The sequence below is a fragment of the Lissotriton vulgaris genome, chromosome 7 (genome assembly GCF_964263255.1).
Source record: "Lissotriton vulgaris chromosome 7, aLisVul1.2, whole genome shotgun sequence".
NCBI lineage: Eukaryota > Metazoa > Chordata > Amphibia > Caudata > Salamandridae > Lissotriton > Lissotriton vulgaris.
Window position 1 is genome coordinate 726,381,773 of NC_141695.1, and position 26,062 is coordinate 726,407,834.

The 26,062-nt window shown below is 42.3% G+C and overlaps 1 protein-coding gene across 2 annotated transcripts in view; it reads right to left on the minus strand.

Annotated features, from left to right (window-relative positions):
* Positions 1-26,062, minus strand: part of LOC147702338 (ATP-binding cassette sub-family A member 9-like) — a 1,822,583-nt gene that overhangs the window by 511,391 nt on the left and 1,285,130 nt on the right. Inside the window, exons 26-27 of one of the 2 annotated variants that reach the window (XM_086930970.1) lie at positions 15,628-15,696; positions 10,687-10,778 (exon numbers count right to left, since the gene is read on the minus strand). In XM_086930970.1, coding sequence (XP_086787096.1) covers positions 10,687-10,778; positions 15,628-15,696 — 161 coding nt within the window. The remainder of the gene's footprint in view (positions 1-10,686; positions 10,779-15,627; positions 15,697-26,062) is intronic. The other variant, XM_086930969.1, reaches the window with a different exon arrangement.

The following is a 26,062-nucleotide window of genomic DNA, read 5'->3' on the forward strand; positions in this document are numbered from 1 at the left end:
ACATCTTGGTCCTCTCTGCAGATTTGGAGACAACTTTTCTGACAGTGATCAAGCTGGCACAGGAATTCGGGCTATGAGGTGAATGCCGCAAAAACAGTCATCATGACCTGAACCTTAAGAGAAGCCACCAGCAGGCTAGCCCAAATATGCAGTATCTGGGAGTAAAAATTGTCCAAGATATAGCCAAGATAGCAGAGGTTAATTTAGCACAAGTCTCAAGGGAATGTCAAAAGCAGATGAAATCTTGGGCCCACCTCCCTCTTACAATACTGGGGAGGATGAATTTAGTTAAAATGGTGATTTTACCCAAAATAACTTTTCTCTTTAATTCAGTCCCACTACACTTTGATAAATTAGCTATTAATAAAATACAACAGGCGGTAAATTCATTTGTATGGGCTTACAAAGCGGCATCAATAGCCTGGAAAAAATCATATACAGTACTATGCCTGGGCCGTTTTGTTTTCACATTTGTAAATGTTGTTAAAGATGCCAGTAGATACTGAGGCAGGCAGTATGTTCCTGGCTATGTTGAGAGGGGCTAGTTTGCCCATGGAGGACTTCATGTTCAAGTTTGGGAACCCAACCTTTTTCAAAAAGGTCAAACATAAGGTCCTTCAGTCAATTGCCAGAGCATGGGCTACATTTAAACACTTAGTGGGCCTTAATTACTTTTCAAATGTAGCTCCACTTTGGGATTCACCAGGCCCGCCTAAATGTTTATAGGACAGATTAGCCTTACCACTTAAAGAAGCTGGCTTGAGGGTGTGGGGGGACCTGGCGTATGAGGGCACTCTTTTTTCATGGGAGCAATTAAGAGAGAAAGTAGGAGTAGGCCACTCAATGTTCAAGTATATTCAACTTCAGAGCTGGTTTAGAACCCAGAAAAACAAAAGGTAACCCATAGGAGGGGGTCACAGTTTAGAACAACAGCTAGTAGATAGGCATGTGGGAAGGAGGGAGGTCTCCCACTGGTATTGGGCAATCGAAAAGGAGGCAGATGGTGAATTCAAACTTGCAGAGGAAGTTCGGAATAAGTATCTTCCGCATGCACAATGTGAGCAAATGTGGCAGAATTCGTTTAAGACTCTTTTTGACATTGTGAAACATTCTTGGTTGAAAAGACATCATATATTTACTGTACACAGGGCCTACTTCCCCACCCCTGTAGCTATCAAAGTTCTCAGGAGGGACGCAAGTATGCTGTAAAAAGTGTGGTCTTGTTGAAGCCTCCGACATTAATATGTTTAAAGATTGTCCTGTTATCGCCAAGTATTGGAAGGAAGTTCAGAATTTACTGGGAACTATGGTGAAAGCTCCAATCCAAATGGACTTGATTTTGATCATTTTTGGCCTCACAAGTCAACTTACGGGTTAAGCTAGTTCCCTGATTTTTATGCGATTTTGTTAGCCTGGAGGCAAATATGCAAGTATTGGATTGACCCTGCCACTCCAACACGATCTGAGTGGATGGCATCAATGTTTGATACTGCTAAGATAGATCAGTTAAGAGCCTATAGTGGGAAAAGGACAGCATTTTGGGACTTGCTATTGAACTGGTCTAGGACACGAATATAGTGAGTTACATTTTGTTCTGAGTTATAATATTGTTTTAACGAGGTATTAAAGTCCAGGGGGTCCCATGATTATGCCTTGTTTTTTGAAACTCTTCGGACAATGTTGGACCCCTCCATCCTTGGGCCAACAGTAGATGTTCACCAGGCTCAGGTGGCCTAATCGAAGAGAAACCTCTCCCCCTGGGCAAAGTAATGATCAGGTCTGCCAAGGTATCGTAGAGGTGGTGGGCAACGTAAGAACTTGAGTTAACGCCTATCTCCCTCATTTGGAGGAGTTACAGTATGGGTAGCAGGTGCATTTAAAGAGGTTTGAGGCAAATGAGAATACAAAAATGTAAAAAAGAGCAGTGGTAGAGATTGGAAAAAGACAGTGAGCAGGTTGATATAGGCTTATCGGAAATTCTCCCTTTGAGCAGATGAGAGGATGCAGATTTCAGACATTATTAACAAAGGGAACTGAAAAGAAAAAGTTAGATGTGAAGGTACAAAGTGAAGTTGGGGATTATGTCATGGGTGATTGGGTGCATGTTCTGAGAGGGAGAAGAGTGATGAGGGGTGAGTTCATGTTTTCTCCTCCCTTTCAGGTCAGAAGGGTAAACAAATATACACTCAAACTCAGTGACTGTAATATGTGGACTCGTAAGAAGGTGGTGAAGATCCCACAAGGCGTGATGAATGATAGTAACATACAAATGTGTTGAGGTGTAAGGGCAGAAGTGAAGATGTGTGATGTTCTGGATAAAAAGGTACTCCAGCTCATAACGAACTACGTTTTCTTAAAATGTACAATGAAGTCGTAATGTACTAACTCACATATTCTCTTTAATTTTTTCTTATTGAACTGCGATGCAATCGATTATGTTGTTCTAAAATGTACAATGTTTTCATGATGTATCAACTCCTGCTTACCTTTTGATTTTTATTATGTTAAAATGTGATGCAATATATACCTATTTTTTAGGTTATGCAGAATGTTAATTTGATCATGCTAGTCATGGTCACTCTTATAATCAACACCAATTGTTTCTCGTCTGGTTATGTTGTATTTAATAAACAACCCTGTTACCTTTTACTTTTGGTGTTCCTGCATCATTTTAGTAGTCTTATCTCTCAGAAAGTCTTCAACACCTGTAAATGCTACTGCATAGCTTCCACATTGCAGATTGTTCTCTTCACGGTTATTTTGTCTCCCTTGCCTGGAGATTCTAATAAGATGCTTTACTTTTTAACTGACTGGTTTGTTATAGGTCTCTTAATTTTACATTTAGGATGCCATCTAGTAGAAATTAGTGTGGAAATGCAACACTATGCAGGAATAAATTGATGTGATTTGAGACTTGGCTCAAAGAGTGGAGCACCCCCTACCTATCTGTTGCCCTGCCACCTGACTATGTCATATTTAGAGTGGACAGGCTGAAAGACAGGGGAGGAGGGTTAGCTATAATAATGAAAAATTCTTGGAAGTGTCACACGTTCTGCCTTGATCATATCAAAGGGGCGGAGAGAATTGGCTTTTCCATCTCCCTCCATGCCTCGTTGTCTTTTACAGGAGGATTGATATATCGTCCCCCAGGCAGCGCCTCTGGATTTATGGAATCTCTGGGCGAATTCTTAGGTCAGCAGCTACTTCGTTACCCTCATTTTACTCTCCTGGGATATTTCAACTTGCATCTGGAATCAAAGACTGATCCCCAAGTTGAAAATGTTCTACACACCCTTGACATTTTTGGACTTTCTCAAAGAATAGTAAATACAATGCATTCAGCTGGTCACACTTTGGATGGTATATGTTCCAACTTCCCAGCACTAGTAGATCATCATCCTTTACCCCAAATATGGTCTGATCATTGCTTTATTCCTTTTAGCATAAATGTCTAACGTCCACCCAAAGTCGGAAAAAAAACAATCCTACAACTTATCACCACTTCGCAAAATTGGACAGCTATTGCCAAGAGTACTAGACTTAAGCAATCAGCCCAGGCACAAGCCCCTAATATGACCGGCGACGTTGAGCAAGACTCCAAACGTTTTCACACCTGGAAACAGTCTGCAACATACGATCTGGTACCGCCAAAGCACCTTAGGAAAAATGATAAACCTAAAAAGATAAGCGCACCATGGTACTCGCAGGCCCATTCGGAAATTCGTCTCCAGTGTAGAAAAAGCGAACGGAAGTGGAGAAAGGACTATGACCCTACAGCAAAAGATCTCTGTATAATAAAAAGGAATTAATATTTTGCACATATAAAAACGGCCAAGAAAAATTTCTACATTAAAATGATTTCTGAGGCCCAACAAAAACAAAAAACTGTATTCGCTATAGTGAAATCTTTTACCCATTCAAAAGTGCTTCAAACAGAAATTCCCCCATCTCAGGTTCCCTGCGACCACATCGCTGATTTCTTTGAGGAGAAAATAGGTCTCATCCAGAAGGACTTTCCTCAAATAACCTTGTCTAATTTAAATGAAATTAAAGACACCCCGGCCATAACATATGAACCCCTGAGGATCTTTAAGCCTGCTACTCTTGCCCTTACAAGGGATTCCATCATATCCTGTAAATCTGGATCACCTTCAGACGCCTGTCCTCTGTTTATTCTCCATCAAATTGTGAACATAGTAAATCCTTACATCATTAGAATAGTTAACGATTCATTGAGTTCAGTTACTGTCCCCAGAGATTGGAAAAAATCTACAGTTAAACCTTTAATGAAAAAACCAAATAAAAACCTGACAGAGCTCTCCAATTTACGTCCCATCTCCCTCCTGCAAATACTTGGTAAGATAACTGAAGCCATGGTGCATCAAGAATTTTCAAATTTCGTGGAAACTCATAACATCCTTCATCATCAACAATCTGGCTTCCAGCCTAAGCATTCCACAGAAACTGTTCTCATGGAATTAACCGATTCCATAAAATTCATTCAAGATGAGGGAAAGAACGCCGTCTTGATACTGCTTGACTTATTGGCGGCGTTCGATACCATCTCCCACGACATACTGATTGACAGATTGAGAGGAAATGGTATAACCGACAGAGCTCTGGATTGGATCAGCTCTTTCCTCTCAGAGAGAACCCAAATTATATCATTAGGATCTTTTTCCTCAAAGGAGAAACAAATTACTGCAGGAGTCCCTCAGGGCTCTATTTTGAGTCCCCTGTTTTTTAACATATATATGTCGCCTCTCATTACCCTCATTGTATCACATGGTATATGTGTCACTTCATATGCAGAGGACACGCAAGTGATTGTTTCCCTTGAAAATAATTCAACTAAAGCTGAACAAAATTTCCAAATTTGCTTGACGGAGATTTTTCAGTGGATGGAAAATAATATTCTAAAATGTAATTCTAGCAAAATGGAAATCCTGCCTATTGGAAAAACCATTGAGTTCTACCCCAGCAAATGGTGGCCTGATAGCACCACTCCGCCTCCTGTCTCGGTGGAGTCGGCACGGAATCTGGGTATTTTCTATGATTCCTCACTTTCTTTTGTCCTCCATGTAAGAAATATGGCAGGCTGCTACTTCAAAATCATAAAATCCTTGAAGAAATTTTTTGATTTTCTTCCTATCGAAGCTAGAAATTCTGTTGCAGTCTCTCTTATACTCTCTCGCCTCGATTATTGTAATGGGCTGATGGCAGGGGTAAAGAAACAAACGCTAATGAAGTTACAGAGCGCTCAGCATGCAGCAGTGCGGCTGGTGCTTAAACTTCCTAGAAAATCTTCAGCGTCTGCAGCTCTTAGAACTCTGCATTGGTTTCCGATCCACAAAAGAATTCTTTTTAAGATTCTACTGACCATTTTTAGATCTCTAAATGATATCGGACCAAGGTATCTAATAAATAGGTTTACCCGCTATAATCCCACCAGAGCTTTGAGGTCAGCAGGGCATAATCTTGCTAACATCCCGAAATTTCTTCGCAAAACGAAAGGAGGCAAAACACCATGGGCCCGATGTAGGTAGCCCTTTACCGATCGGAATCGGCCAAAAATACCGATTTTCGGCCGTTTCCGATCAGTAAAGGGCTATCGAGATGTAGGGGCACATTTTCGGCAATTTTACCGAATCGTTATCATTACCGAATCGGTAAATTTACTGATTCGGTAATATTTACCGATTCGGTAATGATAACGATTCGGTAAAATTACCGAAAATGCAATGTAGGTAGCCAATGTTCCATCAGCACATGGCTTACAGAATCGGTATTTTACCATGGAATACAAATCCATGGTAAAATACCGATTCCTGTGTACATGCACATCTGTTCATGTACACATGTGCCATGTGACAGACAGACGTGCCCTTAGGGCATGTCTGTGTGCTACATTGCACACATGCCCGTTTTGGGGGTGCTAGAGGGTGTCAAAGTGACACCCCCTGCACTCTTGCCAAATTCAGTATTTACCGATTCGGTAAATACCGATTCGGTATTTGACTTTAATCCTATGGGCTTCAAAGGCCCATAGGATTCAATAGCAAATACCGATTCGGTATTTACTGAATCGGTAAATACCGAATTTGTAAGGAATCGGTAACGATTCCAGATGTTGGGACCTACATCCCATTTACCGATTTTGAAATACCGATTCGGTAAAATTCGGTATTTCAAATTCGGTAAATGGGATTTACCTACATCGGCCCCCAAGTGTTTTGGCCTCCAAGGCCTGGAATTTGATGCCAAATGATCTTAGAATGCAACCTATGGAGGCCGCTTTCAGGAAAAGGCTTAAAACTTGGCTATAAAATCTAACAGACACCTATGTGCTGAACATCATCTAGTGCCTCCTCACAGTTCTTCTCTACCTTTCCATAGCGCCAGTATGCTCCTTTCGGAGCGACAGTTTCGCACTTTATAAATACCACATAACATTAACATTAACATTCTTTGAACTCTTTCTCCTAAATGTGTACATTCCCAGGTGTGATCTTTCACCACTTTTAAAAGTTGTACAGGCACTGCCATATTTTTAAAGTTCGATAGAAAAAGTCTTATTCCCTGTGGCCACTACCACTGAGAAGAGGTTTGAATATCTTGGACATGGATATCTATCTTCTGTTTCTCTCTGACTTTTTCATTTTTAATCTATCAGTTTTCTTTCGCCCCCCAATCTGTCCAGAGAAGTATCACCCTGTACGTTGTAGTGAAGGTTTACTTGCAATAAAAGTCCTCTCTCCATTCCCTAGATTTAAGGAGTGTGGTCCCATTTAATCTTTCATGTACTGCCTACTGTATGCCATTTTTAGAGATTCTGGCCAGCTTGTCTGGAATTGCTGTGCCTTCAGCAAAGCTACCCATTCGGTGGTTTCACTTAAGATACTGATGCCTTACCAACCAGGCACCATTTTTCATCACCCGTTCTGCAAAGTATGTTATTTTGCAAGGACAGACTCTCAAAGCGTGAGGTTTTTTTTCAGAATAAAATAACAAGTGCCAAATGCACAGGGCGATGTTACTCTCTTCAAGCGAGACATTGTGTAATTTACCTAGAGAAGACTACCATGCCATCACAGTATTTTTGGGTGGCCAGGGCGATCGAATTGTTGTCTCTCCCTCCTTATCAGGAGGTTGGAAGTGATCTCTTGTCTAGTTTCAAGAGAAGGGAGTCCAGCACGAAGTTCGTCTCACTTGGTATTTCACAGAGTAGTAATGGCCTGATGTACAAAGCTGTTTATCAGTGGCAAATGCTTCGATTCAGAGTGTGCAACCAAAAACTTGCATTTAGCAATGTACAGAAATCATTTTAGGAGTTCCTAACTTTTTAGAAATGCATAAGGACTTGCTGTGTGAAAAGGGTGTGTTGTTGGCGTCCCTTCCAAATAATAATTCATATCCATATGTATCAATGGTCTAGGACTGAAATAGCTGCTGTAAACCATTTAGTGATTAGGGTGATAAAAAAATTGCCTTTCATTTCATATGAAGGCCTCTTGTGTAGTTTCAAAGCATCCCCACAGCCTTGATCCCTAGAGGTGAGTTAATTGGTTGCAACTCATCTGGTTTATGTGCAAGGAAAACAAAGCCTTATAAAGTCCTGCATGCGTCCCACATAAGTCCAATGGTATCAAACTTTTTCAGGATTGTTTCTTTTAATAACTGTGGGTTATGCCGTATAATCACAAAGCAGCCATAGAAACCAGGAGGACCTCATATCTCATACTTAACCAATGCTTTGTGATGCATAAGAACTCGCTATGCGGTAATGGTGTGTTGAAGGAGTCCCTCCTAAACAGCGATTCCTATCCGTATGTGGCTGTAAACCATTGAAATTTTTCCGACACCATGATGGAATAGTAACCAATTTGCACAAAGGAAGGGGACACTTTTCCCTTTGTGAATGTTAAAAAAAAAGTGCTTTGAGGGAGGAGGCACTATACTGGACCACTGCAGCCTGTCAAACAAACAAAAAAAAAGTCAAATGTTCTTTTTAAATGCAGCCTGATTTCCTCCAAGGAAAACGGGCTACATGTAAAAAATAAAGTTTAGTGTATTGAAATTCAATTACAGACATTGTGGAAAGGGGCGACCACTCGGTCCCCCCGAACGTATGGCGGAGTACCACGATCCCCCCGGGAAGCCATCTTGGGCGGGAGGCGAGTCTCGGCTGGTATGCCCGAAGCGGCGTAGCCGGGGCGCGCCTTTTCCCGCCCTAGAGGGGGTTGGCCTAGACACTGACGCGGCTGGCCACGCCCTTGGGACAGGCAGAGGCGGGTTTACGCCCGCCCTGAAGACGGATAAAAGGAGAAGCAAGATCAGAAGGCATCCTCTTGTTCCTGTGCTCTGAAGCTGCACCTCCTCGCTGCACGTGAGCTCGAGACGGAACGAAGAGCCAATTTTGACCCACCCACCAGCCCCTGAGGACAGCAAGTGGTTTTTTGAATAAAGTTGATGGATAACTCTGATTTTCGTTTACAGGTTGTGGTATTATCGTGATGATTTTGAGTATGTAATAAAGAATGGTCGATTTGTGTTACGTTTCGCGAATAAGGAAATTCTGCTTTAGTGTTCATTGGTAAGCATGCTTTTAATAAAATTGTAGTCGCTACTGTCTTTTTAGTTTAGTCATTTAGTTAGCATTGTCGTATTTATTTTGGTCGGGCGGTAAGGTCATGATCGGTGAGCACTAATTGGAAGATCCCTATGAGTGGGCGTCACCCAGCACGGATGGGAGCGCTCGGGGGAGGTGGCCATTGGCCCCTCAACGGGGAGGCGGTCCCTTCTAAGGATGGGTCGCCGAAAGAAAAGGAAAGGCGGTCAAGGCCCCTTCCTGGGTAGGAGGGGTTACAGCCCCCTCCTGGGGAATTTCCCGGGGCCAGGACGTCTGCGACGGCAGATGTGGTAAGTTGTGTGGGGTTTGGGGGGGGTCTACGCTACCTTCTAGATACCTCACACGAGTCCTCGTACGACCTCTAAGTGGCGTCGAGTTTTATTGGGGCCCCCGTCAAGTCAAGGGAAATTGGTAATTGCACTTGAGGTACGCCTCTGGGCCGCCCCTCACAAGTGAGGGCGATATTTCTGGGTTAGGGATCTTGACACCGGTTACGACCTTGCCGTTGGCCCTTAAACGTTAGGATGTACAATTTCAAAATTTCAAGTAAATGTTTTGTAGGATGTTAATTCGGCTAGGAGAACCTTTGTATTAGAGAATCTGTTAAGGTTAGCCAAACATCGCAATGTGGTAATGAAATTGTACATAATATGAAACTGTTTATTTAATGTTTTAATTTTGTTTCATATTTTAATAAATACGGCCGGGAGGGTTACTCCCTCCCGTCTTCCAAAAACTTCAGAACTGTTTCCGGTTTCCCATCCTTGGGGATTGTGTTGAGAGGGGGTGGCGGGTATCTCAGCCATATGGTTTTCTGACCCCAGCAGGCCACCATCCTCACGATGGCATCCAATCGCAATGAGTAACAAATTACAGTCTACCCTATTAGTATTCATACAGTATGTCATATCCTAATATTTGGATTTTTGAGAAACTGACCTATTGGTACATGGATCGGTTGTTAAAAATCTTTGCTGATAGCAATAACACCACTTGCAGTGTGCGGCCAGTATTTTGTGACCAGATATCGGCAAATCTGTAACTGAGTTCTGTCAATGAAAGTAGGCTGCTGTTCAAGAAAGAAAGCAGCGACTCATTGCTACACAATACATTTCATTTAGACCACTGATCAGTGGTGAATGGAAAAATATTAAGTCATTGGTAGCCTGGAGATAGAAGATCTCCTAACTGTTGAGTTTCAAAAACTTTTTTTCACATTCTTTTCAGTTGGTTTCATATTCCTATTGTAAACCTTTCTCGGTATGCTGTGCAATATTTTTCCATACCTCTACTGTAGATGTGTTAGTACAGTAAAATGCTCATGAACCTAGCTTAATAAGAGATATTCCATGTTTAGCTCTGAAGCTATTGTTAAACACAACTAAGCCACCCAAGAAACTATTTAAATCAGTGATACACCTAACAACAGCCTATCTTTGGACATACACAAAAATGTGTAGGGATGTCATGCTTTATCATAGGACTCTCCACACTCAGCAAGCCTATACCTGGAGGTCATGAGGCACATCTAACTGAGGAATGGACCTGTGACATGAAAAATAAAAAAACAATGTGATACACCAGACCTTTATACTTAAATGGAATACCACTTGGTATTAAAATCAACATGGGGGAAAAGGAACTAGCATCCCATCACCACCCACACGGTCAACGTTTCTACTTGATGGCTCATGCGAGCCTGTGGCATTCTTCAGAAAGGAAACAAGGGATCCCTGCAAGGCACACATCCCTGTGTGGGCAACTATCAGTGTAAGGCTGACCTTTGTCGACCCTCTTAAATCTTAGGTCCCTAGGTACTCCGACTTTGGTTCATCTGGGCACCAAGGAAAAAAGGCCCAGGAACCCCTGTAGCCATACATTTGTCAAGATGCGTTCCTCTCCGTAAACCTGCTGGCATTCGTTGCTCCCGATGAAGAGCTGTCTGAACGCAAGCCAGAAGCCTTGTCATGAGACGTCTTGCAAAAAAATCATTATTCTCAAACGAACACACACCTTTCCTTAAGATTACAAGCGCAAATTCACTCAGCAGCACAAACCTGAAGACTGGATCTCCCCGGAATGTGTTCTTCCCATATCTGAGCTCCAGACATCGCAGAAGCAAAATGAATATGATGCAATGCAGGTAGGGCTAGAAACAAGGAGAACAAACTTGGTGTTATTAGTGCTGAAAGTGCAACATAGGTGAGGGCCAATTTTGATAATGAGTTTAGACATAAGAACAGTGTGTCAGGAAAACCTGCTAAGTGGGCTTGTTGTAAAATCTCCAGTCAATTCAGCGGAGCTACAGAGGCCTGTGAGATCTATTTTAAGGCTTTTACTCTGTTTTCTGTCTACTGTGTTACTGCTTTACTTCCGGTACCTATAGGCATGCCTGCTGTCTTTTTTGATGAAGTTTTGTTATTAAGTGTTATGTGTACTGATTCGAAATAAGAGCTTGGAGCCACTATCTTTGTCAGTGTGTGCTTCTGCTTCTGTTTAGTGCCGTATACATTTTGGATAGGTCCTCTTCGGCACTGCTGTGAATATTTCGGCAGGATACGTATCTCCTAATTCATGCTAGAGGCTGTTTGGTGTATTATTCTTCTTCATAGGATGTGGTTCCTTTGCAGTACACGAGGAACTATTTTACATCTATGACATACTCATGCATCACACATACAATTATTTATCCAATAGATGCATGTTAAAGAAAAATCAACTATGGGTTTACGCATTGGAGTCGCTTCCTTGTCACTGTGACCCAGGACCGCCCTGGTTTCAGCTTGGAAGCACCTACTGTGTTGTGCACTTCATGCAGCTCTAAAACAGATAGTTCTGCTCTGGAGAAAGGTTGTATGGAGGCTTAACATGATTAAAAATGTTGGAATTCCAGTCTTGTCTTGTCATGTATTTCAAGTTTTCTCTGAATTCAGAGGTCATTCTCTACCCTACGCTGCTTGCCAGTATGGGTATGGTCAGTATCATGTTGCAGACCATCCGGCCATTTCCGCTGTTTTCTCCATCTGAGAATAAATATATAGCGGCACAAATAAATGCTTCACCACAAAAGGAGAACAAGGGATGTGAAACATATGAGTCTTAATAGAGGTATTTAAAAAATAAATCAATAAGTAACATTTCATTCACCAAAAAGGCAATGTTGTGCAAATGTATGTTAGCACTTTGACAACATCTTTGATCCGGTCAGCGCCTGGCCACGCACCGGCCACGCACAGCGCCAGCCACCCTGCCGGTTCAAGTCTAATTGCTGCCAGGAAACCGGTTTATAGTTACTCTGGCAACCAATTGCGAGCCTTGGGTGAGCGGCAACGGGAGTTAGGAGCTGGGAAGTTCACACTGGAGAAAACAGCAGGAATGGTCTTGGATTTTTTAAAACTGAATTAGATGAACTTTGGCCTTCTGAATGTTAGATCGCTTCCAAAGCATGTCACTGAGATAGAAATGTTGTTAGAAACGCAGAATTTGGATGTATTGTGTCTGACCGACACCTGGATGGATGCTAGGTCAGACCTGGAACTAAGTTTGGCATGCCCAATTGGGTAGAAAGCGTTTCACAAGCCTAGGCCCGGTGGAAGAGGTGGAGGGGTTGGGATCATCTATGAAAAACATTTGGATATCACATCTATGGACATTGATGAAGCAGTGGGTATAGAAATTGTGAATTTTCTGTAAAAGACCCGGCAGGCCATATCTTGACAGGCATGGTCTGCTATAGACCACCGGGGGCAGTCAGTGGACAATTTCAACAACGGCTGTTGGATGTATTTAACAATATGGCAATCCCCCATACTCGATAACTGATCCTAGGAGAGTTTATTTTTTGGTCAAACGGAAAAATGGATGCAGGGTTCAATAACATTCTTCAGTCATGCGCAAACTTGAACTTATTACAATGGGTCACTGAATTTACCCATGACGGAGGGCATGTACTAGATTTGGTCTTTGAAATGAAATGAAATTAAATGAAATGAAAAATTGCATTTGTATAGCGCATAACCGCCCTGGGGCCTTGCAGCGCTTGAAGATAAAATGGTTTTAGCGCAGGCTCGGGGCAGATCAGAGAGATTTAGCAAACAAATGCGTTTTTAGGGCCTTTCTGAACGAGAGGAGGACTTGATTAAAATGGATAGCGTTCTACCGGTGGGATGGTCAAATCACCATCTGGTCAAATTCAGAATGACTTCATCCAGGCTGAACCGGCCTACACCTAAGGGAGAAAGACGTTTTTTGGAGAGGGACTGAATTCCTGGAGGAAAACAACAAGTTGGAAGAGGAGCAATTTGGGTTCCGCCCAGGTCATGGGACGGAAACTGCATTGATAACCGCTCTGGATGATATATGAATGCGTGCAGAAAGGGGACAATCGGCGAGTCTAATCTTGCTGGACCTGTCTGACGCATTCAATACAGTTAAGCATGCGATCCTCCTAGCAAGGCTGGAAGAAATGGAGGTGGTAGGGGTGGCTCTGAGATGGGTTCAGTCATATTTGACTAACAGTCTCTTCCCCCTTTCCAATCTGAATCTGACTTTTGCTGACATTGGAATAAACAACTGTATCCCAACAGGTAATATTGTAAAAGACAATTAGATATGATATGCCATAGACATTATCAGTCAGGAAAAAAGGAGACTCTTAAGATATATGCAATGAGCTCAAGGCATCATATTTATCAAGAAGAGATAAGGCAAGTTACTGTTGTAGCAGCACTGTAGTAAAAACAAATAATACAACCCAAATTGTACTTGGTGCTCAATTTGTCCAAGTGGTGGACAAAGTGGCGACGCAAGTGACAATGTGATCAGCATAAACGGTGCATAGTGAGTGGTGCTAAAGATATATACAGTGAGTAAAAGGAACAGTGGCTCCAGATGAATTTTCAGAGTTCGGGTTCTAATTTAGATTCAACCCCACTGTGAGCTGCGCCTCTTATTGCGCTGGGTAGTCAACGGCGTTTTGATCCTCATTAATTGGGATCTTTATCAAGACAGGGTTTGTGTGGATACAGTGCTGTGGCATGAAGCATGCACGGTGAAATGTTGGTTGCAGATATGAATATCGTATCTTCACAGTAGAAAACGGGCCTGTGGTCAATAAATGTCTACTGGGCCCGGTGGGTGCGATCTGGAAACCAAAGGAATCAAAGATCGGAAGGCAATGAACGAATCTTAAGTGGCCTGTTGCCCCGCGGGGACGTCTTGAAGGATCCGAGTTCAATCTAGGAAGAATGAATCTTGTGTATCGCGGTCAGATGCAGAAGTGGCCGGATGAATCAGGCGTTGCTGACATTTAGCATGGGGTTCCGCAGGCGTCCTCTATCAGCCCAATCTTATTCAATGCCTATACCTGATAGGTATCATCAAGTCATTCAACATTAAGTTGGTAAACTATGCGGATGATACCCAGCTCTTCCTGTCCCTGGAAGGTGACCGTGACTATGCGCTGGATAATTTCCACGCCTGTATGCGGGAAATGGTCAATTGGTTGCAAGTTAATTCTCTGCAATTTACCAATGATAAAACTGAAATCTTGCTTTGCGGAGCAGGTAGAGTATCACCAGTTCTTCAATCTAATTTTTGGCCTATCCCCACAGATGCCCCTTTGGCACCAGTGAGGACGGTGATAAATCTGGGGGTCAGCTTTGATGACAAACTAAATCTTGAGACCCATGTCAATAAGCGGGTGGTGAGCTGTTATACTCTTATCCGAGAACTGCAGAAGGTGTTACCAGTCCTCCCAGAGCTTCAGTGGTCAGGAGTGTCATCATGTGCTGCTTGGACTATTGCAATGCTCTACTGCTGGAGTCACCGATATATTTGCTCTATAGGCTCCAGAGAATTCAGGCGGCTGTGGCAAAACTGGCACTTATGAGACCGCGTCGCTCATCTTCTTCTCTGGCTTTGGCTGAGTTGCACTGGCTCCTGGTGACACAAACGGTAAAGTTTAGATCGCTGTGCATCGTATTCAAGGCTTTACATAGAATGGGGCCCAAACCATTACAAAGCAGGTTTGGATGGTATGCTCTCCCACACAGCCTCCGCTCCTCATCAGCCAATCTGGCAACTATACCCAAAATAAAGAAAGCATCAATGGAGGGAAGGTCGTTTGGCGTAGCAGCCGCGTGCCTCTGGAACAGCCTCCCCTGTGAACTACGTCAGGTCCAGGATCTAATGCTATTTCGCAAAAATATCAAGACCTGGCTTTTCCCAAGAGTATAATCTTTCAGAATGACCTTTTAGCTTTCACCGTTGTTAACATCGTTGTTTCACATCGCCAGAATGCCCGTTGGGTTACAGCTTGCTTTAAAAATGTTCATACATACAAAACATACTTTGTTTATTGAAATGTTCCATATTATCAAGTGACATACTGTGCGGCAAATGCCAGATTATTTATTTGTAAATCATATTTTGATACTATTAAGTTGTAGACAGACATACATTTCTTGTAGATACAGGCGGTTTTCCATAACTGAATTTTTGGTTCCCAGGGGGGGTACTTTTCTTATAAACTAAGACCAAGGCTTCTTGTTCTACTCGTTTGTAAAAAGGCTGGCTTGACATCCTGCTACAGGAGAAGGAGATGCCATTCGGCCTTCTTTCAGCTATTCATAGCCAAAAAACAAGTGTTGGTTCCAAAGAAAATACTTTTTTTGTTGTGGGCTGTTTGAGCTCCTATCAACAGGGTGAGTACTCAAAATCATCAAATAATGAATGTGTGAGGAACTGTAAGAGGAGGTAAGTGAATGGTCTATGAAGACGCATTTGGTTAAAGATGTAGAATAAAAAACCAAAAAGGGTCAATCACCCAAGGTTATGCTCCGCCTGTAGACATACAACAAATTCAAGATATGCTATATAAATGCCACATTTAGAACCCAAATCACATTTCAGCTAGTACTTCATTTTTGCCCTTTGAAGTATTAAGGTGAAAGGCGAATGGAGTTGTTGAAGAAGTGAATCAGGAACTTCTTGCTTACCGCTATGACAGGTATGATGTATCCCTGTCTCCTGAAGACTACACGATCATATTCACTGTCAAAATCCGTCTGCAAGAGAAAAAAAGCCCTATTGGTAGTAATATAGCTGATACATAAATAAAGTGAACAAAGTATATATATTGAAGTCAGTCATCTATAACTATGGGTATAATATTTAACCTAAAAGAGACATCGCTAATTCGAACTATTTTCGCACCACTTCAGAACATAGAATTTTCAATGGAAATGGTACCATTTTGCTTGTAGAAGTTGCTCTTCCTGTACCAAGAAAAGATTTTAAGGGCCACATTATGATGTCCGTCATTAAGGTCCGGAACGAAATTTTTCTAACCTGTGTCTGACCCATGTTTCAAACCGACTCGGAAACATTTCCAACTGATCGATTACGATAGAAGGTAACCGGTCGAGCATTCCAAATCGGTTCCAAACGGTATTTGGTGAGTCCAAGTTGGTCAGAGCCAAATCATACAGCTCAATGTGCCCAATTTCCAACCGACCTATTAGGATGTCGGATTCCGACAGCCTTTCCAAACCAGTCTGTCTGAAACAAATCGGCTGTCGGAAACCCACTTTGGGGGCCCGAAGCAGGCCCCCCCTCACCCGGAGGCCTCCGTTTGGGCCTGAGGGGGTACCCATGGATCCCCTTTTTCCAACCATGCCAGTGTGGCAGGCACCATGGGGTGTTGTCAGTCAGAACACAGGCTCCCATTGAAGTCAATGAGAGTCCGGCACAACGGTGTTCGGAACCATTGTAATCAGTCGGTCGGTCGGACTACCCCTACCAAAGTCGGTCGGAAACGATTACGACAAGGAGTCGGTCGGAAGGCCTTCTGACTAACATCGTAATAAGGCCCTAAATGTCAAAGCTCAGTTTAACATTTCAAGTAAAAACTTGAACTTTTTGAAAATCATAAATAAGATTCATAACATTTTAAACATTTCTAATACTACACTACAAAATGATATGTTTTTTAAATTGTTTTCTGTTTTTGGCACCAGTCATCAGAATTCAGACATTTACCTTGCAATCATAAAACAAAATTCATGTACTACATATTTATATTGGGATATTTGCTGTCTCAATGATAGAAGGCATTTTATTGGTACTTTTCTTTTTTCTGTTAGTAGAAAAAGTTAATAAAACTTATCTTTAAGAAATATTACATATTATTTGAGGTTTTATTTCTCAGTGCAAACTTTAAAACGGTAAGAATGTCCAGGCAACAGCTGATACTCTTCTTTTTCTGGACTATAAGTACATTACTAAATGTTGGATGTTCAATACCAATTTGTTTTCAAGTTATGGTAGGCACATTAGACACACTTCAAGTTTGCTACAGAACATCACTAACGTTCGAACTAGGGCCTCATTACAATGGTGGTGGTCAGATCGTTGACAGTCAATCAGTGAAGGTCCAAATGCAAACAGCCCTTCAGTCCAACCACGGTATTCTGATACTGGCAGTCAAACCTTAAGCTGTCAGACCCAAGACCGCCGGCTCCACCGGGTCATAGATCCTGACGGAGCGGCAGTCCGAGCAACGTCCCTCTAAGGGTGTAGTGCAGAGTCAGGCACCCATGTCAGGATTACAATATTCCTTTCCAACAGCCTTTTCCTGGCGGTCAGATCACCTGTATGTTTGTTTGTGGTCTTCTGACCACCTCAATAGCAGCCGGCGGTCTGACTGACCAGCATCATAATAATGCCATTACTCTTCACATCTTGAATTACTTGTATCTCCTTAGCAATGTAGGCATACATCAATAAAATTGTTGCTTATTTTTATAGTCCATGCTGAAATTAGGAAATTTCTTCAGATTCACAACTGATAAAGCAGCTCTGAAGGCCACACTGAGAAACAATAGCAGTGATATTACTAAAGCAAACGCTGAGTTTTTTGCCAACTCAATTCTAGAGGTGCCCAATAAAACCAGTAGGGTCTTTAACCCTTTCCATGCTCATGACGAGCTGAGCTCGTCATGATGCACGGTTGAGCTGTGCTGATGACGAGCTGAGCTCGTCATGAACAATGGGGTTCAACATAACTCAGCACAGAAGGGGAAAATGCACAGCAGCGATGTGGTTAAGATAGTCAATGAATTGTCCAATCCTAACTGCATAAAAAACAAGACTATCGTAACTCAAGAACTATGCAAAAGCCTTTCTACTTTTCTTGAGGAGAAAATCTCAAAAGTAATTATTTGTCTCACAGGGAATCAGGAACATTTATGTGACTCTGTATCTGAGGTATGGACACAGCACTAGACTACCAAATAGAGGAAGGGGCCAGCGTGAACTCTAAACTAGTTCAAAACACAGACGGAAGAAGAGTTTCACAAGCTTGCTATTCCGGGTCCCCCATGGACCCCCTCCCCCACAAGGTCTGGAAGGAGTATGGTAGGGAGCTATTACCAAAGCTTGATCAGATCTGCAGCCAATCTGTGAGCAGTGGGATAGTCCCATCCTGCTAGAAACAGGCTATGGTGACACCCCTGCTGAAAAAAGCCACCCTTGTTTCTCGGTGTCCAAATAACTACTGTCCTATTTCTCTTCTTCCATACCCTGTAAAAATTCTAGAATATCTGGTCAGCAAAATTCTTTCACTATTCCTGGAAACCAACCTGGGACTTGAAGACATGCAATTTGGTTTTTGACCAGGTCACGGGACAGAGACAGCACTAGTAATGGTCTTGGACGAACTCAGAATGCAGGCAACCAGCGGTCAGTCGACCATTCTGATTCTACTGGATATGTCTGCTGCATTTGACACAGTCAACCACAAAATATTATGGAGGGAGCTTTTTTAATTAGGGCTGGAGGCCCTGAGTCTGAATTGGCTTCAGTCATATCTGGAGAATAGGCAACAAGCTGTGGCCTCCCCCCGCCCCTTTTTATGTAGATTTATATCTGTTCAGCATGGGGTCCCCCAAGGTTCATCTTTTAGTCCTTTATAATATCTATCTGAGACCACTGATCCCCATCATTAAATCCTATAACATCAAGCTGGTGAATTATGCAGACGATACAGAGCTCATCCTATCTCTAGAAGGCAGAGAGTCTACATCACTCAGTAACTTTCAAGAACGCACGCAGAAGACTGATTGATGACTCACGGATAACTCCCTGCAGTTTAACGGGGGAAAACAGAAATACAACAATGCACGGTTACGAAAATCCCCCGCCCGCTTCCAGCCAACTTCTGACCCATTCAGGCAGATACGCCTCCTACACCAGCTGTAGCATTGCGTAATCAGGGGGTAGTCTTCGACAACAAGTTGAGTCTAGAAAAACATGTGAACAAAACAGTTGGACCTTGCTTCTCTCTCATTAAAGCATTGCAGAAAATTCTCCCTATGTTACCTCTGTAAGCCAAGGCTCTAGTAGTAAGAAGTGTTATTTTGAGCCGGTTGGACTACTGCAATGCCCTGCTTTTCGTTGTGCCTAATTTCCTCATTATGAAACTGCAAAGAATACAAACAAAAGCCGCAAAGTTAGCTTTAAAGAAGCCTCAAACCACCTCTGCAGCTCTTAATGATCTCTACTGGCTCCCTATATCTCAGAGAATTCAGTTCAAATCATTATGCATTGTTTTCAAAGCCCTTCATGGACTTGGACCTGCGTCACTGCAGAAAGAGTTTGTCTGGCATTTTCCAATAAGAAACCTTTGATCTTCCACTGCTCATCCGGTTTGTACCGCCAGAATAAGAACCTCCCAGTTTGGAGGGAGAGCATTTAGCTGTGCGGCAGCCCATCTGTGGAACATCTCCCATCCAATATCAGACAAATAGAAGAGTTCCTCCAGTTTAGGAAAAAGCTTAAAACATATCTTTCCTCTAAGATGTAGTGCAGGATATTCATCCGGTGGGTAAATATGTGTATTTAGGGGAACCTCTGTCATTCTCAGCGCCAGGATACCCGTGGGGTGACAGTGCGCTTTAGAAATCCTGGTTACATTACATTACAGATTCATGCTGCCCTTAATGGAGCTTTCATTGCATTGTATCAATAGTATCAAAAACCTGAAATCCATTTCCTTATTAATTAGACAAAAAAAATTTTTTTAGAAAATAAAAACTCCTTATATATGACTCAAAAACACTTGATGTATTTTGTAAAGTGTGTCTTCACCAGAGGGGTAGCTCGGTCAGTAAGATTGGGGGGATATGCTTCATTTTTCCCAAACAATCACACTGGCATACCCTTTTAAAACACATTATGAGAAGCAGGACATGACAGGGCAGTGGAAAGAAAAAGGAGTGTGGATTGTTAGCGGTTCTTAAAACATTTGCTTTCAGACTAACCAAGTTTTAAGAGTGGGTGTGTGCGTGTTTTTGTCTGCATGTATGTAAAAATCCAAGGTAGAATCTAATACACACCTCACCAAACCCGACTGAATGCACCTGTACCTAACTAGTTACTAGAGAATACATTTTTAGAAGCTACACCCCTGGTCTTCACAGGGAACGAGACTGCTAGATGCCAGGTGAACACACACTTTGTAAAACACACCAACAGTTTTGAATTATTAAAAGCGAGGTTTCCGAAAATAATTGGAATCTCTTGTAAAGATATATTTGTGTAGTTATGGTTAGGGAAGACTGTAACACCATTTAGCAAATCTACATTAAACTTTTTAAATTTTTGTTTGCCAGATTTCAGTTTGAAATGGGTAGTTCATTCATGCATATCCGTCAAGGGGTGAAGAGAGAGTAAAAAAAGTGACTTTTTTCCCACTTTAACTCCTAGAGGAATTTTTACTCTCTGCTGCAAACTGAAATGTTGACTGGAAAGGCACCAAACTTGTCATGATGGAAAATGTTATTCAAGGAAGTGCCTTTGCTTGGTTTGGTGTAAACCTGTAGTGGGTGTTGGCCCAAGTAGGTCAGGAATTCTCCCAACCCTTTGCAGATGGCCAAAACACACTTTGGCCAAGCACAGCAGGGGTTGGCCACAGAGCCTGACCACCTACACCCATCCCACCACATGCATGCAAACAATTTCTCTCATGTTGCGGCAAACCAATAGGATAATTTTGGAACCATGGCTCCAACTTTTTGGTGCCCTTTTGTATTGAAGAGTAAAACTGCATATGGTAATTAAAATAGGAAAAAGGCACTTTTGGGACACCCCATCCCAATTTGTCTTGGAACCCAGTGGATTAAATTTGACTAAATAGAGCTTAAGTCATTGGGAAAAACATTATTTCTTACCTATGGTAACTCTGACTTGACTATGACAATAGATGTGGTATTGCTTGATCTCCTGCTTTCTCTCTCTATCTCTCTATGTGTACATATATATTTACTAAAAAAATACAGGTTTCAGAGATGTTGTAGTTAGGCTGGCATTTCATTCATACAAAACCAGAGAAATTCAGTTGTTATAGTTAGCTGAGCTAAGTGTAACTTGCGCCCCCGCAATGCACTCCTGATGATGTCACATATTGCACCACTCATGACATGGTCAGTGACATTACTGATGACATCTCAAATGACATCACTGATGACATTATCAGTGACCGAGTGTTTCTAAAAAGTGTAGGAATGTTATATATATATATATATATATATATATATATATATATATATATATATATATATATATATATATATATATATATATATATATATATATATATATATATATATATATAGCTATATTCTCGGAAAAAAACATAGGTTATAGACCATATATAGTTAGGAATTAGCATTTACAAAACCTTGAAAATTCACTGAAAAAACCATAGGTTTTAGACCATATATAGTTAGGGATTAGCATTTACAAAACCTTAATTTACTCGCACAAAACCATTGAAATTCGCATGTATAGTTAGTTGCACTAACTATATATCGCGCACCCGCAATCCACTGCTGATGATGTCACATATTACATCATTCATGACATGGTCAGTGACATCACTGATGACATCACTGATGACATCTCAAATGACATCACTGATGACATCACTGATGACATTTCATTTGACATTACTGATCACATCACTGATGATATCATTTATGTGATAGTACAATGAACCTCTTCAGACTCTAATATAACCGTTGATACAATTAGTGTAAACAGACACTTACAGATTGTCACTCATCAATGGAGTTACTCACACACCTAGTCAGTCATGCCAAGAATCAATCACACCTCCATTTCCTCAACTATACAGTTATACACACCTTACTTATTCAAACATATACTAACACATATTTACTCTTTTATACAATCCTTGATTGAAGTTCACAATGATCCATACAGCCACTCACACATTCACTGGCTCTTATGCACAGTTATTTATATATGTCAACTCTCACATGTATTGTGTTTTACATATGTACTTACTTTGACATGTAGCACTGAGATATCCATTCACTCACCAATACACTCATGCACACAGTCAACTGCCCATACAGCTGTTTCCACCTGCACTTTTGAACCCATACATCTAGTGAATCAACTGCTCACACATCTATGCACAGAGTCATACACCTCCCAGCCACCCACACACACTCTCAGTCTCCCATACAAATACTTGGGCAACCAATCAATAACCCATATAGTTACTCATATAGCTACTGATCACCACATGCAGCAGCTTACAGAACAACAGACATACTGATGCACAAATTAAGACAGTTTAGTCACTAACCCATGCACTCAGTGAGACACATTTAATCACTCACTCATACAGTCAGTCATGCACCTACTAAATCCTTCATCCAGACACTTATACATCCACTCATTCTTCAATATGTAAGACATATTTTAACTTTACAGAAACATACAGTCACTGGGTGTTGTCATCAGTGACGTCATCAGTGATGTCATTTGAGATGCCATCAGTGATGTCACTGACCATGTCATGAATGATGTAATATGTGACATCATCAGCAGTGGATTGCGGGTGCACGATATATAGTTAGTGCAACTAACTATATATGCGAATTTCAATGGTTTTGTGCGAGTAAATTAAGGTTTTGTAAATGCTAATCCCTAACTATATATGGTCTAAAACCTATGTTTTTTTCAGTGAATTTTCAAGGTTTTGTAAATGCTAATTCCTAACTATATATGGTCTATAACCTATGGTTTTTTCAGTGAATTTCAATGGTTTTTTAATAGCAAATATCAAAAGCTGTAAAATGTCAGGTACGTGGTAGGTAAAAACATTTTTGTATTTATGCACGCTGATGTGCTTGGAACGCTGCCCCCCCGTCCTCTTTTCTTTTAGGAGTATTGTCTCTTTGCAGATAGTGAAGGGTAGGTAACACAGGCCTTTGCCCCAGTTGTAATCCGTCGTGCCTGCTTCCCTCTCCATTTGATTGATTGTTATCCTAGCATTTATTGTTTTGGAATTGGTTCTCTTTGGTTCATTCTCTATGTACAAACAAGCACAGAGTCGCAATACTCTGTTTAGTCTTTGCAGATAGTGAAAAATCGTTAAAAAACAAAAGGAATCAAGCAGAATCAGTAGGCCACTAATGGGATATCTTTTTGACCTCGCTAAAATAGAAACATTATGAACAACCCCTCATGACAAATACGAAACTAGTGAGAGGAACTGAGCTCGACACCATGATAGCTGCAAGACAGCTCGGCTCCGCCGCCCACCCCACCCAAAATAACGACAAACACTATGCAAATATTATAAATATATACAACACACCAGCAAAGTAACAGGGTAAACTGTTTTATTAAATAACTATTTACATGGCAGCCTGCTGCAACATCGATCCAAACAAGCCTTTGTATTTTGGGCTCAAAATAAACCATCAATAGTAAGATTTTCATAGGTGAGTGTAGGTTCATGGTTTTCCATCCACAGACTAACAGCCTGGAGTGAGAGTGAAAGAACAATAACTAGGTAAGAAGGAAGGCAGAGGTTGTGGGAAGGACTCTGGATATGGTATGTTGCTTGGTCCCTGAGATGCTTCGATGTCACTGCCTTGCACAATAGGCATAAGCCCTGGATGTTGGGTGCCATAGTTGAGGTTTCCGAGCAGCGCTTGTAACACTGTCTGAAACTTATTTGCACCTGCTGCAGCTTCACTATTCTCAAAGTAAGTGGGGGCTGTTTGTGGACCTGACTGCATTGGAAAACAATGTGATGCGGTGCCTCCTTGAACCACTTAACGGAGGCCCCCGAGATAATTGCGCCTGCTCCACACCTTGTCCCACAATCCGTTTGACCTGAAGACACGTCCTGCGGTGCCCTGGTCCGACCATCACATATACCTGCGCCAGGAGACGGCGTGGGGTGCAGTAGAAGGGAGAGGCGGCGCGAACGAGCCTCCCCCACATCCCCAGGTGGAGGTTTCTCAGCTACATCCCAGCGCTTCACTCGACCAGCTGACTTGCGCCCGCTCTTGCGACACAGTGCCTCGCTCGGCCAGCTGAATTGCGCCTGCTCTTGCTATTACAACGTCTCACCCGCCATCCAACGGAATTTCACCAAATCTTGCGGTACAGTGACAGGCGGCTGCTATGGAGTTCACGAAATGGCGGTCGGCTCCACACACTTAGGCCTGGCCTGCAAAGATGGCTCTGGGAAACCGTGGAACTCGGACGCTTGACTGCTACTGCATGGGCCCCATTCCCAAAAGAGTCCCCTCAGCCTTGAAGATTCTACAACAGTCACCGGGACCCCCGACTCCCGTAGACTTCCGGTGGGGAGCGACTGCCATGATTGCTCGCGGAATGGCCACGACATAGCCACAAGATGGTGGTGCTCTCATGCTGACGCCAGCTTCAGTCTAAAACATCCAGAAACACTGTAGACTACTAATTCGATCAGTTCCGGTGGAGCCCCAACGTGACCCGGTAGAGAAGAACTTGCCCTCCCCTCTTTGACTGATGGTTCTTGTTGCCTGTCCCTTCTCTTGTCATTTAACAGAACTTTTTGGACTGCTGAAAGGGGTTGTGTTCCGACCGCTGGTTGGTGGAGACATTTTGACTATATTCTGGACCTGCGTTGTCGCGTAATGCGTCATATGACGCGCCGCGTTAGCGCACCCGGAAGTGCTCCGATGCGCGAGGCGCAGCTTCCCGGAACCGATCCAGAGCGCGGCGCGCAGCGCGTAACGTAAGCATAACAGGTCATGTGACTTGTTAATAAAACTTTTCATTGGTTCATTTTACTTTTGTTATTCTAATGATGAAAGGCTTGGTCATATGACCTAAAAATAACACTTTTCATTGGTTTCGAACATTAATTTTCCCAAATGATGAAAGCCCCACCTTTTTTTTCTCACTCTGACTTGTAAAGCAAAGGACCCAGATGCATTTACAGTTTATCACTAACAATGTTCCAGGCTAATGTATTTTCCCGGGGAATTTACAACTGTCCTGCAAGTAAAATATTCCTATTTCGAGAAAAAGGGCGTTTCTTCGTCCCATGAGGGAGCCGCTGAACAAAAGAGGCTCGGCCTTCTGTCTTAGTCGCTGATAGGCATGAATATCGGATTCTTATCGATCACTTTATGTTGCAGGAGTGGAAAACACAACAGCCCTTGACCATTTATCTTTACTTCGTTACTGCGTATGATACCTTTTAACCTTCATGTAATCGGGCTGCTTTATTTCACTTGCCTTTTACTGATTCGAAAACAGTGGCTATTATTCAAAACTTTACCAATCTAGGTACTACTACCATGTTTTGTTTTGCAAACCTTTATTGTGAAAATGTCAGTATACAAATACGGGCCTATAACCATGTGGGCCGGCCACGGAGCAAACTGGAATCGTATATGATGAGGGGACATTTACACTGTAGAAGAACGTAACGGGCGACCCATTTGGTTGCAAGAACTAAGGTGTCTAACAGTTGGGGAATCGGTGGACGTACATTTTATAATTAAAGTACGACAGGGCCAGTTACAATAAAATTATCTAGATACACATTTGCGGGCAAGTACCATGGGTGACGTTAATTCGAACTTTCAATAGTACAGTAATCAATAACACATCAGAACTTAATATCAATAGGGATGTCCAAATGTTCAATCAGTACTCGTCCCCGCCCGCCATGTGCTTCAAAACTGCATACGTATCTCGTGATATCAAGGTTGGGCAACCAGTACACAACAAGGAGTTACGAGTCCCATTTATACCGGCGCCATTTTGGGCGAGGCCGGGCAGGTCCAGGATATAGTCATAATGTCTCCACCAAACAGCGGTCGGACCAGAACCCCTTTTGGAAGTCCAAAAAGGTTCCGTTAAATGACAACAGAAGAGATAGGCAACAAGAACAATCAGTCAAAAGAGGGGACGCTTTCGGGAATGGGGCCCATGCCCTAGCAGGCAAGCGTCCGAGTTCCAAGGTGTCCCAGGGCCATTTTAGTGGACCAGGCCCAAATCCGAAGAGCCGGCCGCCATTTTAAGAGTCCTGTGGCAGCCGCCTTTCGCTGC